This window comes from Filicampus tigris, chromosome 9 (genome assembly GCF_054856515.1).
Source record: "Filicampus tigris isolate MCC_2025a chromosome 9, RoL_Ftig_1.0, whole genome shotgun sequence".
Taxonomy (NCBI): Eukaryota; Metazoa; Chordata; class Actinopteri; order Syngnathiformes; family Syngnathidae; genus Filicampus; species Filicampus tigris.
The window spans coordinates 905,001-918,701 of record NC_141225.1 but is presented as its reverse complement, the minus strand read 5'-3'; the positions used below and the strand labels follow the sequence as shown (position 1 = coordinate 918,701).

Below are 13,701 nucleotides of genomic sequence, written 5' to 3'. Positions count from 1 at the left end.
TCCGTGGGGACTGAGCTGACAGTGTGTGCTGTAGGACGCGGGAGTCCACGGCAGCGTCTGCTGACATACACAGTTCTATATGAATGGGATACCATACGCGGTACCCAGACTGCCATCAGAACTACATCCAGTTTTCTTTGGATGGGCAGAGCGTGTCCATAGGTGGGCACTGCCCATTTGACTCTGTTGAGCATAATTTTCTGAAGGAATCATTAAAAGTTTTGGAGAAAAATTTTGCTATGGGTATTTCTTACAAGAAAACTTACACTGCATCCCGGTATGACCTAAAGAATTAATGTGTCTTGTGGTATTAGACAAGGATGTCCAATTTTGCCGAAATTATTCATTCTGTTGCACTCAATTGTTGGTCTATCTTTGAGTAAACAACCAAGATATAGAGGGCATAACAATATTTAATAAATAATAATAATTTAAAATCAGTCAATTCGCTGATGACACGGTAGTCTTTTTAAAAGACAAACTAAGGCTTCAAAAGACCCTTAATGTTATTTCCAAATTTTCTCAGGCATCAGGACTTGAGCTTAATCTAAAAAAAAAATTAATTACTACATCTTCATGATTGTGCTGATAAGGACCTAGAGTATATTCCTGTGAAGATGGAAATTAAATATTTGGGTATTAACATTACCAGAGATGCCAAAACAAGAGATTCTAGAAATATGAAGGAAAAAATTGAGGAAATTACTAAAACTTTACATCACTGGTTGACTAGGAATCTAACTATATTAGGTCGAAATGTATTATCAAAATCAGAAAGTATCTCAAAACTAGAGAATGCAATTTCTGGAGAAATTGTGTGTGAAGGCGAAGGAAGCTGAAAAGAGACTGCGAAATGCGTTGGAATGAAATTGAATGGAGTTGAATAAAGTGGAATAAAGTTGAATGATATTGAATGAAATTGAATAAAGTGGAATGAAGTTGAATAAAGTTGAATGAAGTTGAATTAAGTGGAATAGAGTCGAATGATACTGAATAAAGTTGAATAATACTGAATGAAGTTGAATAAAGTGGAATGAAGTTGAATGAAGTTGAATGATACTGAATGAAGTTGGATGACCTCTATGAAAAACTTTGGAATGCGTTGAAATGATACTGAATGAAGTTGAAGGAAGTTGAATGACCTCAAATTATAGAGAATAGCCTAGAATGAGGAGGACATAAAAAATTCAGAAGGGAAGGAAAGACTTCCGGTTCATTTCCGGGTCAATTCGGTCACTTCCGGTTCATTTCCGGGTAATTTGGGTAACTTGCGGTCCATTTCCGGCTCATTTGGGTCACTTCCGGTCCATTTCGGGGTCATTTTGGTCACTTCCAGTCCATTTCTGGGTCATTTGGGTCACTAGTGGTTCATTTCCGGGTTATTTGGGTTGCTTCCAGTTCATTTCCGGGTCATTTGGGTCACTTCCAGTCCATTTCCGGGTCATTTGGGTAACTTCCGATCCATTTCTGGGTCATTTGGGTCACTTCCTGTTGACTTAAGGTCCTCCCCCAAGATGGCCAACGCATTGGGGAGACGTCAGGGTGAGTATCCCCAGTCTAGCCAATGTCCCCGTCCAAGATGGCCGCCGCATTGGGGAGACCTCGGGCAGATTATCCCCAGTCTAGCTAATGTCCCTGTCCAAGATGGCGGCCGCACCAGGAAGACATCGGGGTGAGTATCACCAGTCTAGCTGATGTCCCTGTCCAAGATGGCCGCCGCACCGGGGAGACCTCTAGGTGAGTATCCCCAGTCTAGCTAATGTCCCTGTCCAAGATGGCCGCCGCACTGTGGAGACCAAAGGGCAATAACACTGGTCCACTCGAAATGAATGGTAAAATTGTGGGGTTTTAAGTGTGAATGAGTTGAATGTGTGGAAAGTAGGAATTTGGGGGGTGTTGAAAAGCTGAATGTGTTGAATGAGTTGAATTTTTGGAAATTGAGAAAGTATAAATGTGAAAAGTTGAATGTTCCAATGGAAATGAATGGTTAATAGTGGAATTTTTGTGGTTTTTTTTAACGGTGAATGAGTTGAAAGTGTGGGAAGTAGGAATTTTGGGGGTGTTGAAAAGTTGAATGTGAGCTGAATGAGTTGAGTGACTTGAATTTGTGGAAATAGGATTGGTGTAAATGTGAAAAGTTTAATGTGCCAATGGAAATGAATGGTGAATAGTTGTTTTTTTGTGTTTTTCTTAAGGGCGATTGAGTTGAATGTGTGGGAAATAGGAATTTGGGTTGTGTTGAATAGCTTGACCAATATGAGTTGAATAAGAGGAATGTTGTGAATTTAAATTTGGAATGATGTAAATGTTGAAAATTGTTGAATATGGCAAAGGGAATGAATGGTGGAATTTTGTGGGATTTTACAGGTGAATAAGTTGTATTTGGGGGAAACAAGAATTGTGGGTGTGTTGAATAGCTTTACCAATGTGAGTTGAATGAGTTTGAATCTTGTGAATTTTAAATTGGAATGTTGGAAATGGGAAATGTTGAATATGCCATTGGAAATTAATGTTTTTTTGGGGGTGAAAAACGGGGAATTTGGGGGAGACCGTAATTTTTTTGAATGAAGAAAAAGCATCTGATGTTGTCGTGAATTTTTGGAATACATTGAAGTTGGAACGGCGAGAATCGGTTGAAAAATATGGACGTAGAAGAACGCCAAAAAAGTGCGAGGAATAAAAAAGAAGAAGAAGAATAACTAGAGAATGCAATTTCTGGAGAAATTGCGTGTAAAGGCGAAGGAAGCTGAATGAAAACTGCGGAATGCGTTGGAATGAAGTTGAATGTAGTTGAATGAAGTTGTATGCTACTGAATTAAGTTGAATGATACTGAATTAGGTTGAATGATACTGAATTAAGTTGAATGATTCTGAATGTAGTAGAATGAAATTGAATGAAAAGTAATCAATTGAAATGAAGTTGAATTAAGTGGAATGAAGTTGAATGATTCTAAATGAAGTTGAATGACCTCTATGAAAAACTGTGCAATACATTGAAATGATACTGAATGTAGTTGAATGAAGTTGAATGACCTCAAATTATAGAGAATAGCCTGGAATAAGGAGGACATAAAAAATAAGAAGGGAAGAAAAGACGAGCTAATGTCCCTGCCCAAGATGGCCGCCGCACTGGGGAGACCTCGGAATGAGTATCCCAAATCTAGCTAATGTCCCTGCCCAAGATGACTGCCCCACTGGGGAGACCTCGGGGTGAGTATTCCTAGTCTAGTTAATGTCCCTGTTCGAGATGGCCGCCGCATTGGGGAGACCTTGGGGTGAGTATCCCCAGTCTAGCTAATGTCTCTGTCCAAGATGGCCACCGCACCGTGGAGACCTCGGGGTGAGTATCCCCAGTCCAGCTAATGTCCCTGCCCAAGATGGCTGCCGCTTTGTGGAGACCTCGGGGTGAGTTTCCAGAGTCTAGCTAATGTCCCTGTCCAAGATGGCCGCCGCACTGTGGCGACCACGGGGTGAGTATCCCCAGTCTAGCTAATGTCACTGCCCAAGATGGCCGCCTGTCCAAGATGGCTGCCGCTTTGTGGAGACCTCGGGGTGAGTTTCCAGAGTCTAGCTAATGTCCCTGTCCAAGATGGCCGCCGCACTGTGGCGACCTCGGGGTGAGCATCCCCAGTCTAGATAATGTCCCTGTCCAAGATGGCCGCCGCACAGGGGAGACCTCAGGGTGAGTTTCCCCAGTCGAGCTAATGTCCCTGTCCAAGATGGCCACCGCACTGGGGAGAACTCGGGGTGAGTATCCCCAGTCTAGCTAATGTCCCTGCCCGCCCAAGATGGCCAGCGCACTGTGGAGATCTCGGGGTGAGTTTCCCTAGTACAGCTAATGTCCCTGTCCAAGATGGCCGCCGCACTGGGGAGACCAAGGGACAATAACACGGGTCCACTTGAAATGAATGGTGAATTTTTGTGGGTTTTTTAAGTGAATGAGTTGAATGTTTTTGAAAGTAGGAATTTTGGGGTGCTGAGTAGCTGAATGTGAGTTGGATGAGTGTAATGACTTGAATTTGTGGAAATTGGGAAGGTGTAAATGTGAAAGGCTGAACGATTCAATGGAAGTGAATGGTAAATAGTTGATTTTTTGTGTTTTTTTTAAGTGTGAATGAGTTGAATGTGTGGAAAGTAGGGATTTTGACGGTGTTGAAAAAATGAATGGGAGTTGAATGAGTTGAATTTGTGGAAATTGGGAAGGTGTAAATGTTAAAAGTTGAATGTTCCAATACAAATGATCGGTTAATAGTGAAATGTTTGTGGGGTTTTTAAGGGTGAATAAGTTGAAAGTTTCGGAAGTAAGTATTTTGGGAGTGTTGAAAAGTTAAACGTGAGCTGAATGAGTTGAATGACTTGACTTTGTGGAAATTGGAATGGTGTGAATGTGAAAAGTTAAATCTGCCAATGGAAATGAATGGTGAATTGTTGAATTTTTGTGGGTTTTTTAAGTGTGAATGAGTTGAATGTGTGGGAAGTAGGAAATTTGGTGGTGTTGAAAAGTTGCATGTGGGTTGAATGAGTTGAATGACTTGAATTTGTGGAAATTGGAATGGTGTAAATATGAAAAGTTTAATGTGTCAAAGGAAATGAATGGTGAATAGTTGATTTTTTGTGTTTTTTTTAAGGGTGAATGAGTTGAATGTGTTGGAAATAGGAATTTTGGGTGTGTTGAAAAGCTTGACCGATATGAGTTGAATGAGATGAATGTTGTGAATATCAAATGGGAATGATGTAATTGTGAATTGTTGAATATGGCAATGGGAATGAATGGTGGAATTTTGTGGTTTTTTTTACGGGTGAATAAGTTGAATTTTGGGGAAAAAGGAATTGTGAGTGTGTTGACTAGCTTTATCAATGTGAGTTGAATGAGTGGAATCTTGTGAATTTTAAATTAGAGTGGTGGGAATGGTAAATGTTGAATATGCCATTGAATATGCCATTGGAAATGAAAAACGGGGAATTAGGGGAAACCGTAATTTTTTGGAAGAAAGAAAAAGGACCCCATGTTGCCGTTAAATTTTGGAATATATTGAAGTTGGAACGGCGAGAATCGGTTGAAAATGTGGAAGTAGAGGAACGCCAAAAAAGTGCAAGGAATAAAATAGAAGAAGAATAAAGGTGAATGGTGGAAAATAACATACCTACGCCTTCACACAATAATAATAATAAAGCATTAGTATAACATATGTGTGAAGGCCTTCGCCTTCACACAACTAGAGAATGCAATTTCTGGAGAAATTGCGTGTGAAGGCGAAGGAAGCTGAAAAGAAAGTGCGGAATGCGTTGGAATGAAGTTGAATGGAGTTGAATAAAGTGGAATAAAGTTGAATGAAACTGAATTAAGTGGAATAGAGTCAAATGATACTGAATTAAGTTGAAAAGTACTGAATGAAGTTGAATTAAGTGGAATGAAGTTGAATGAAGTTGAATGCTACTGAAGGAAGTTGAATGACCTCCAAGAAAAACTGGAATGCGTTGAAATGATACTGAATGGAGTTGAATGAAGTTGAATGACCTCAAAAATTAGAGAATAGCCTGGAATGTGGAGGACATAAAAAATCAGAAGGGAAGAAAAGACTTTGGGTTCATTTCCGGGTCATTTGGGTCACTTCTGGTTAATTTCTGGGTCATTTGGGTCACTTTCGGTCCATTTCCGGTTCATTTGGGTGACGTCTGATCCATTTCCGGGTCATATGGGTCACTTCCGGTCCATTTCTTGGTCATTTGGGTCACTTTTGGTCCACTTCCGGGTCATTTGGGTCACTTCCGGTTAAATTCTTGGTCATTTGGGTCACTTGCGGTTCATTTACAGGTCATTTGAGTCATTTGCGGTCCATTTCCGGGTCATTTAGGTCACTTCTGGTCAATTTTCGAGTCATTTGGGTCACTTCCGGTCCATTTCCGGGTCATTTGGGTCACTTCCTGTTGATTTTGGGTCCTCCCAAAAGGTGGCCACCGCGTTTGGGGGACGTCGGGGTAAGAATCCCCAGTCTAGCTAATGTCCCTGTCCAAGATGGCCGCCGCACAGGGGGGACCTCAGGGTGAGTATCCCCAGTCTCGCTAATGTCCCTGCCCATGATGGCCGCCACACCTTGGAGACCTCGGGTTCAGTTTCCCCCGTCTAGCTAATGTCCCTGCCCAAGATGGCCACCTGTCCAAGATGGACTCCGCACTTGGGAGATGTCAGGATGAGTATCACCAGTCTAGCTATCGTCCCTGTCCAAGAAGGCCGCTGCACTGGGGAGACATCGGGGTGAGTATCCCCAGTCGATCTAATGTCCCTGTCCAAGATGGCCGCCGCACTGTGGCGACCAAGGGATGAGTATTTTCAGTCTAGCTAATGTCCCTGCCCATGATGGCTGCCTGTCAAAGATGGCCGCCGCACTTGGGAGACCTCGGGGTGAGTATCCCCAGTCGATCTAATGTCCCTTCCCAAGATGGCCGCCGCACTGTGGCGACCAAGGGATGAGTATTTTCAGTCTAGCTAATGTCCCTGCCCATGATGGCCGCCTGTCAAAGATGGCCGCCGCACTTGGGAGACCTCAGGGTGAGTATCCCAAGTCTTGCTAATGTCCCTTCCCAAGATGGCCGCCGCACTGGGGAGACCTCAGGGTCAGTATCCCCAGTCTAGCTAATTTCCCTTCCCAAGATGGCCGCCGTACTGGGGAGACCTCGGGGTGAGTATCCCCAGTCTAGCTAATTTTCCTTCCCAAGATGGCCACCGCACTGGGGAGACCTTGGGGTGAGTATCCCCAGTCTAGCTAGTGGCCCTAACCAAGATTGCCACCGCACTGCGGAGACCTTCGGGTGAGTTTCCACAGTCTAGCTAATGTCCCTTTCCAAGATGGCCACCACACTGAGGAGACCTCGTGTTGAGTATCCACAGTCTATCTAATGTCCCTGTCCAAGATGGCCGCCGCACTGTGGCGACCACGGGATGCGTATTCCCAGTCTAGCTCATGTCCTTTCCCAAGATGGCCCCCTGTCCATGATGGCCACCGCACTTGGGAGACCTCGGGGTGAGTATCCCCAGTCTAGCTAATGTCCCTGTCCAAGGTGGCCGCTGCTCTGTGGTGACCACGGGGTGAGTATCCCCAGTCTAGCTAATGTCCCTGTCCAAGATGGCCGCCGCACGGGGGAAAACTCGGGGTGAGCATCCCCAGTCTATCTAATGTCCCTGTCCAAGACGGCCGCCGCACTGTGGCGACCACGGGATGGGTGTCCCCAGTCTAACTAATGTCCCTGCCCAAGATGGCCGTCTGTTCAAGATGGCCGCCGCACTTGGAGACCTCGCGGTGAGTATTCACAGTCTAGCTAATGTCCCTGCCCAAGATGGCCGCCGTACTGGGGAAACCTCGGGGTGAGTTTCCCCAGTCTCGCTAATGTCCCTCTCCAAGATGGCCGCCGCAATGGGGAGACCTCGGGGTGAGTATCCACAGTCTATCTAATGTTCCTGTCCAAGATGGCCGCCGTACTGTGGCCACCAGGGGTGAGTATCGCCAGTCTAGCTAATGTCCCTGCCCAAGATGGCCGCCTGTCCAAGATGGCCGCCCCACTTGGGAGTCCTCAGGGTGAGTATCCCCAGTCTAGCTAATGTCCCTGCCCAAGATTGCCGCCGCACTGTGGAGACCTCGGGGTGAGTTTCCCCAGTCTCGCTAATGTCCCTGTCCAAGATGGCTGCCGCACTGGGGAGACCTCGGGATGAGTATCCACAGTCTATCTAACATCCCTGTCCAAGATGGCCGCCACACTGTGGCGACCAGGGGTGAGTATCGCCAGTCTAGCTAATGTCCCTGCCCAAGATGGCCGTCCGTCCAAGATGGCCGCCCCACTTGGGAGTCCACAGGGTGAGTATCCCCAGTCTAGCTAATGTCCCTGTCCAAGATGGCCGCCTGTCCAAGATCGCCGCCGCACTTGGGAGGCCTCGGGGTTAGTGTCCCCAGTCTAGCTAATGTCCCTGCCCAAGATGGTCGCCGCAATGTGGAGACCTCGGGGTGAGTATCTCTAGTCTAGCTAATGTCCCTGTCCAAGATGGCCGCCGCACTTGGGAGACCTCGGGGTGAGTTACCCCAGTCTAGCTCATGTTCCTGCCCAAGATGGCCGCCGCACTGTGGTGACCACGGGGGGGAGTATCCCCAGACTAGCTTATGTCCCTGCCCAAGATGGCTGCCTGTCCATATGGCCGCTGCAATTGGGAGACCTCGGGTTGAGTATCCCCAGCCTAGCTAATGTCCCTGTCCAAGATGGCCGATGCACTGGGGAGACCTCGGGGTGAAATTGGAATGGTGTAAATGTGAAATGTTGAACGTGCCATGAAGAATCAATGTTTTTTTGGGGGGTGAAAGACGGCAAATATTGGGGGAACCCTAAATGTTGGAAATGAATGGGGGTTTTTGGGGTGCAAAACGTTTAATTTTGGGGGAACCGTAAATATTAGGGGTGAAAACAAAAAGTTGAAAAGCTTAATGAGTTGAATGAGTTGATTGACTTGAATTTTTGGAAACTGGAATGGTGTAAATGTGAAATGTTGAATGTCCCATTAAGAATAAGTGGGATTTTTTGGGGTGAAAGACGGGAACTATTGGGGAACCCTAAATGTTATGTTTGAAAAAACTACAAATTGTGATTACATGAATTTTTGGAATAATTTGAAATTTGAATGGGGTGAATCGGATGAAGTATGTGGAAGTAGTTACAGTTTGAAATTTTTCCATTGGAAATGAGTGGTGCCAATGGAAATTAATGGGTTTTTTTGGGGTGAAAAAAGTTGAATTTTGGGGAAAACGTAAATGTTAGGGGTGAAAACATGAAGGAGCACCCACGGCATGATTTTTTGGAATAGTTTAAAGTTTGAACGGGGTGAATCGGATGAATTATGTGGAAGTAGCGGCGCGCCAAAAAAGTGGGAGGAATAAGATTAATATTAAAATTAATAAAGTATAGGAGTAACATATGTGTGAAGAACTTCGCCTTCACACAATAATAATAATAATAATATTAATAATATTAATAAAGTACTAGAATAACATATGTGTGAAGGCCTTGGCCTTCACACAATAATAAATAATAGGAATAACCTATGTGTGAAGGCCTTCTCCTTCACACAATAACTAGAGTATGCAATTCCTGGAGAAATTGCGTGTGAAGGCGAAGGAAGCTGTATGGGAACCTTGGAATGCGTTGGAATTAAGTTAATGAAGTTGAATGAAGTTTAATGACCTTGAAAAAAATCCGAAGGGAAACAAGAAAAGAAAAGAGGAAGTAAGGAAACAATGAAAGAAGGAAGTCATGGAAAAAAATAAGGCAAACAATAATGTTGGAATCAAAGGAAGGGAGGAAGTAAGGAACCAAGATCTTCATTAGGGACACCTGGGGATGAAAATTCTGGGTGTCCCAATACTTTTGAACAACATGGCCGCTTCATTAGGCACACCTGGAGATGAAAATTCTGAGTGTCCCAATACTTTTGAACAACATGGCCTCTTCATTAGGGACACCTGGTGTTGAAAATTCTGGGTGTCCCAATACTTTTGAACAACATGGCCGCTTCATTAGGGACACCTGGGGATGAAAAATAGGGGTGTCCCAATACTTTTGAACATCATGGCCGCTTCATTTGGGACGCCTGAGGATAAAAATTCTGAGTGTCCCAACATGCCCAAGATGGCTGCCGCACTGGGGAGACCCTATTGGGAGACAAGCTGGAGCGGGCAGGAATGGCCCACGCTCTCACCACATAGATCCAGGACTACCTCACAAACCTGCCACAGTATGTGAGGACACAGGACTGTGTGTCTGACGTGCTCCTCTGTCGCAGTGAACTTTCTTGGCTCCCTTCCTGTTCACCCTCTACACCTCGGACTTCAACTACAGCACCCCTACTTCTCACCTGCAGAAGTTCTCTGCGGAGATGATCGGGAGTACAGAGAACTTACTCAGGGTTTTGTGGACTGGTGCCAGCAGAACCGCCTCCTGATCAATGTGGTGAAATCCAAAGACATGGTGGTGGATTTCGGTAGGCACCATCACTCTGCACCTGCACCAGTGAATATCCGGGGAACAGATGTTGAGAGGGTCTCAACTTACAAGTACCTGGGTGTTCATCTGAACAATAAACTGGACTGGAGCGACAACACAGATGTCCTCTGTAGGAAGAGTCAGAGCAGACTCTTCCTACTCAGGAGACTGAGGTCTTTTGAGGTTCAAGTGACACTCCTCGGGAACTTTTATGACTCTGTGGTTGCATCGGTCATTTTCCAGGGAGTGGTCACCTCGGGCAGGCGGCATCTCGGCCTGGGACAAGAAGCGGTTGGACAAACTGGTCAGGAGGCTCTGTCCTGGGCTGCTCCCTGGACTCTGTGGACTCAGTGGGGGACAGGAGGATGATGGCCAAGCTGTCATCAATGCTGGACAACCCGGCCCACCCCCTCCAGGGCACCCTAACAGCACTCCACAGCTCCTTCAGTGACAGACTGTTACACCCTCGCTGTGCAAAGGAGAGATTCTTTAACAAGAACATTGTGTAGTCTCTACAAACTGGCGGACAATAGTGCAATCGTTCAGTCCTGCACCTGAGCTTATATTGTGCAATACCCAAAATTCCCCACGACTGTTAGTCTAGTTTTATTTTTATCAAATGCTGTTTGATAGGCGGCACGGTGGTCGACTGGTTAGCACATCCACCTCACAGTTCAGAGGTCGTGGGTTTGATCCCGGCCCCGGCCTCCCTTTACGGAGTTTGCATGTTCTCTCTGTATCTGCGTGGGTTTTCTCCGGGTACTCCGGTTTCCTCCCACATTCCAAAAACATGCATGGTAAGTTGATTGGACTCTCTAAATTGCCCCTAGGTGTGATTGTGAGTGCGGATGTTTGCCTTTGTGTGCCCTGCGATTGGCTGGCAACCAATTCAGGGTGTCCCCCGCCTACTGCCCGAAGACAGCTGGGATAGGCTCCAGCATGCTCCGCGACCCTTTTGAGGATAAGCGGTATAGATAATGGATGGAAGGATGCTGTTTGATAAGCATTTGCCCATTCACGGCTCAGATTCAGAAAACAGGTCAGTCGTGATTGGTCGTTGTGAGCAGTTGTGATGTCATTTTCAGTCAGAAGACAAAATGGTCGCCTCCACAGATGCCTAAAAACAAGTGCATTTTGCTGCTTAACTTATATTCCACAAACGCAAAATTAATCAGAATGCCGTGTTTCAACTAGTGGGCCTGCTAGGAACATATTCTTGAAAAAAATGTTTGGGTTGACTTCCGCTTTAAGAAACCAGATTCTTTATAGTTTCACATCCCACATAATATTTTTAAATTAAACGAGTTGGAGGTATTGAGTTTCTTTTAAAATGTGATTTTGAAATATCTAAGCTGCCAGTGAAATTATCTGAATATCACAAACAGGTGTTACACTTTTGGAAGATGGTATTTACCCAAAATTTTACACCGCATGGCTCCACTTTATGGAACAACAGAGTAATAACATCTAACGTGATTATTCAAAAGTGGCGACACATTTACAGTCGGAGGGAAAAGTGGTTGTGTTAATTTAGAACATTTTTTATGAGGATATGAAGAAGACGAGGCCCATAACATTTGTCAGTAAGGGTATGTGTTTAGACCATTTGTTAAAGCCTGTATTTATTTATTTTATTTTTTACTTTCAGGATTTGTGATGTATGCTTGCAAACATGGGTGCAGAAAGCACTGCCACTACCACTGCTGTGCATGAAGTAAAGCACATGCAGCTGGTTTGGTTTCACACCTCAGCACCTGCTACGCTCAGCTACACTGTAAAATTGAATTCAAGAAATAAGTCCTTTTAAATAGTATGGCATAACACTGCATACTTTGCATATGGTTTGAGTGGATTGATGTTTCTTTATGTTGACTGCTGGCTGTAAAAAAAATTGCCCCTTGGGGATAATAAAGTTCACCTTGACCTTGTTTTGAGAGCATTCATACTAAAAACAAGTGAAATTATCTGCCAGTGCAGATAATTACACTTAGTAAGATTTCTTGAAATAACAAAAATTATCTGGTCTTTTGAAAAGAGAGAAATGCCTTAATATACTGTAAGTGGTGAAACACTAATTTCAAGCACTATATTAGGTCAAATAAAGTTGAAACTATCATGTACCATGCATATTTTTGGAATGGGGGGAGCAGAGTACCCAGAGAAAACCCACGCAGGCACAGGGAGAACATGCAAACGCCACGCAGGAAAGCCTGGGCTGTATTCGAAAACACAACCTCTGCACTGTGAGGTAGACGTGCTAACCGCTTACCATGCCACCCTGGAGCACATCACAACAAAAAGTGTTAAGTGTGTTGATAGTGAAGTGTGTTATTGGTACAAGTTACAACCAATTACTAGGAGGTTCTTGAAACAAGTTTTTACAGCTAAATGTTCTCTGAAAACATAATATAGCATCAAATTGAGACTCTGACTGTTTAACTTTAGCTTATTTAGCTTATTTTGCATCAGGGGCGGAGCCAGAACGTGGCGGAGCCAGGACGTGGCTAATGGGTGAGCCTGGAAAAATCAGGGTGGGCCTGAATATTTCTCTCTGAGCACAATCCTCCTATCCCGAGACATCATATATTCAAATAAAATTATCAACTGAATAATATGAAGTTCAGATCTTCCCTATACAACCACAATTATGCCATTCTTAATATTCAATAAAATAAAAAACACAATTTCAAAAATAATTTAGGAAGTGACTTTTTTTTTCATGAATTTCATTGGGTGGGCAGTCTGTCAATCTGGTTGGGCCTGTCCATCACAACTCAAGTCTTTCAGTTTTTTCCATAACAACAACAGCAGCCACAAAGTTCACAGAAAGCCTTATCCGATTTTATCTGGCTTCACCCAGGGACAATGAGTTCCCAGATTTGTTGTAACTGCATTTCATTTTCTTTGCAGTCTTCTTACTTTCCCTGGAGTCCTCCATTTTCATTAATTCAGCACTAATTTCTGGAACGCGTCACTAAAATGCTTGTTTTTGGTAGGCGTATATCTTTAAAAACAACTACTGCCTGCAAGTGCGCCAGGCTGTTTGACTGACAGTATACCCCTGCCTCTCACAGTCCCGCACGCAGACAGTCACACCCGCCCGAACACCGTGTCAAGGGGGCGTTCCGTACCGGGAGGAGGGAGGGGGGGGGCGTTTCGTACCGGGGGGGGGGGGCGCAGGGTGCGTACCGTACAGAGGTCTACGGGCTGCAGTCAGACCCCTCTCGGACCATTGGGTTTCGGCTGTTCCACACTCCAGTCCGGTAGGTGGCGGTAATGCAGCAAAGGTTGGTTTAGCAAGAAGAAGAAGAAGAAGAAGAAGAAGAAGAAGAAGAAGAAGAAGAAGAAGAAGAAGAAGAAGAAGAAGAAGAAGAAGAAGAAGAAGAAGAAGAAGAAGAAGAAGAAGAAGAAGAAGAAGAAGAAGAAGAAGAAGAAGAAGAAGAAGAAGAAGAAGAAGAAGAAGAAGAAGAAGAAGAATTATTATTATTATTAGAAGACGACGACGACGACAGCACGAGCGTATTTAACCATTTGAAAAGAGCAGAAAGTTTTTAAATGGCGGTGAACTGGAAGGCGAAAATTTCAGACTTTTCCCGTAGTCCCTCTCGATTTACCGCCTCCAAATCGGCGGATACTTTTCTTGCGGAATTGCTCCATGAGCTCCGAGATGACGGAGTTACC

At 44.6% G+C, this 13,701-nt stretch overlaps 1 protein-coding gene across 1 annotated transcript in view; it reads left to right on the top strand.

Moving 5' to 3' along the window:
- The first annotated feature begins 13,483 nt into the window (after positions 1–13,483).
- ap5b1 (adaptor related protein complex 5 subunit beta 1) overlaps positions 13,484–13,701 on the top strand; it is an 18,806-nt gene continuing 18,588 nt past the window's right edge. The window contains exon 1 of the mRNA XM_086041268.1: positions 13,484–13,701. This exon is cut by the window's right edge and continues 12 nt beyond it. Coding sequence (XP_085897394.1) covers positions 13,576–13,701 — 126 coding nt within the window. The 5' untranslated portion in view covers positions 13,484–13,575.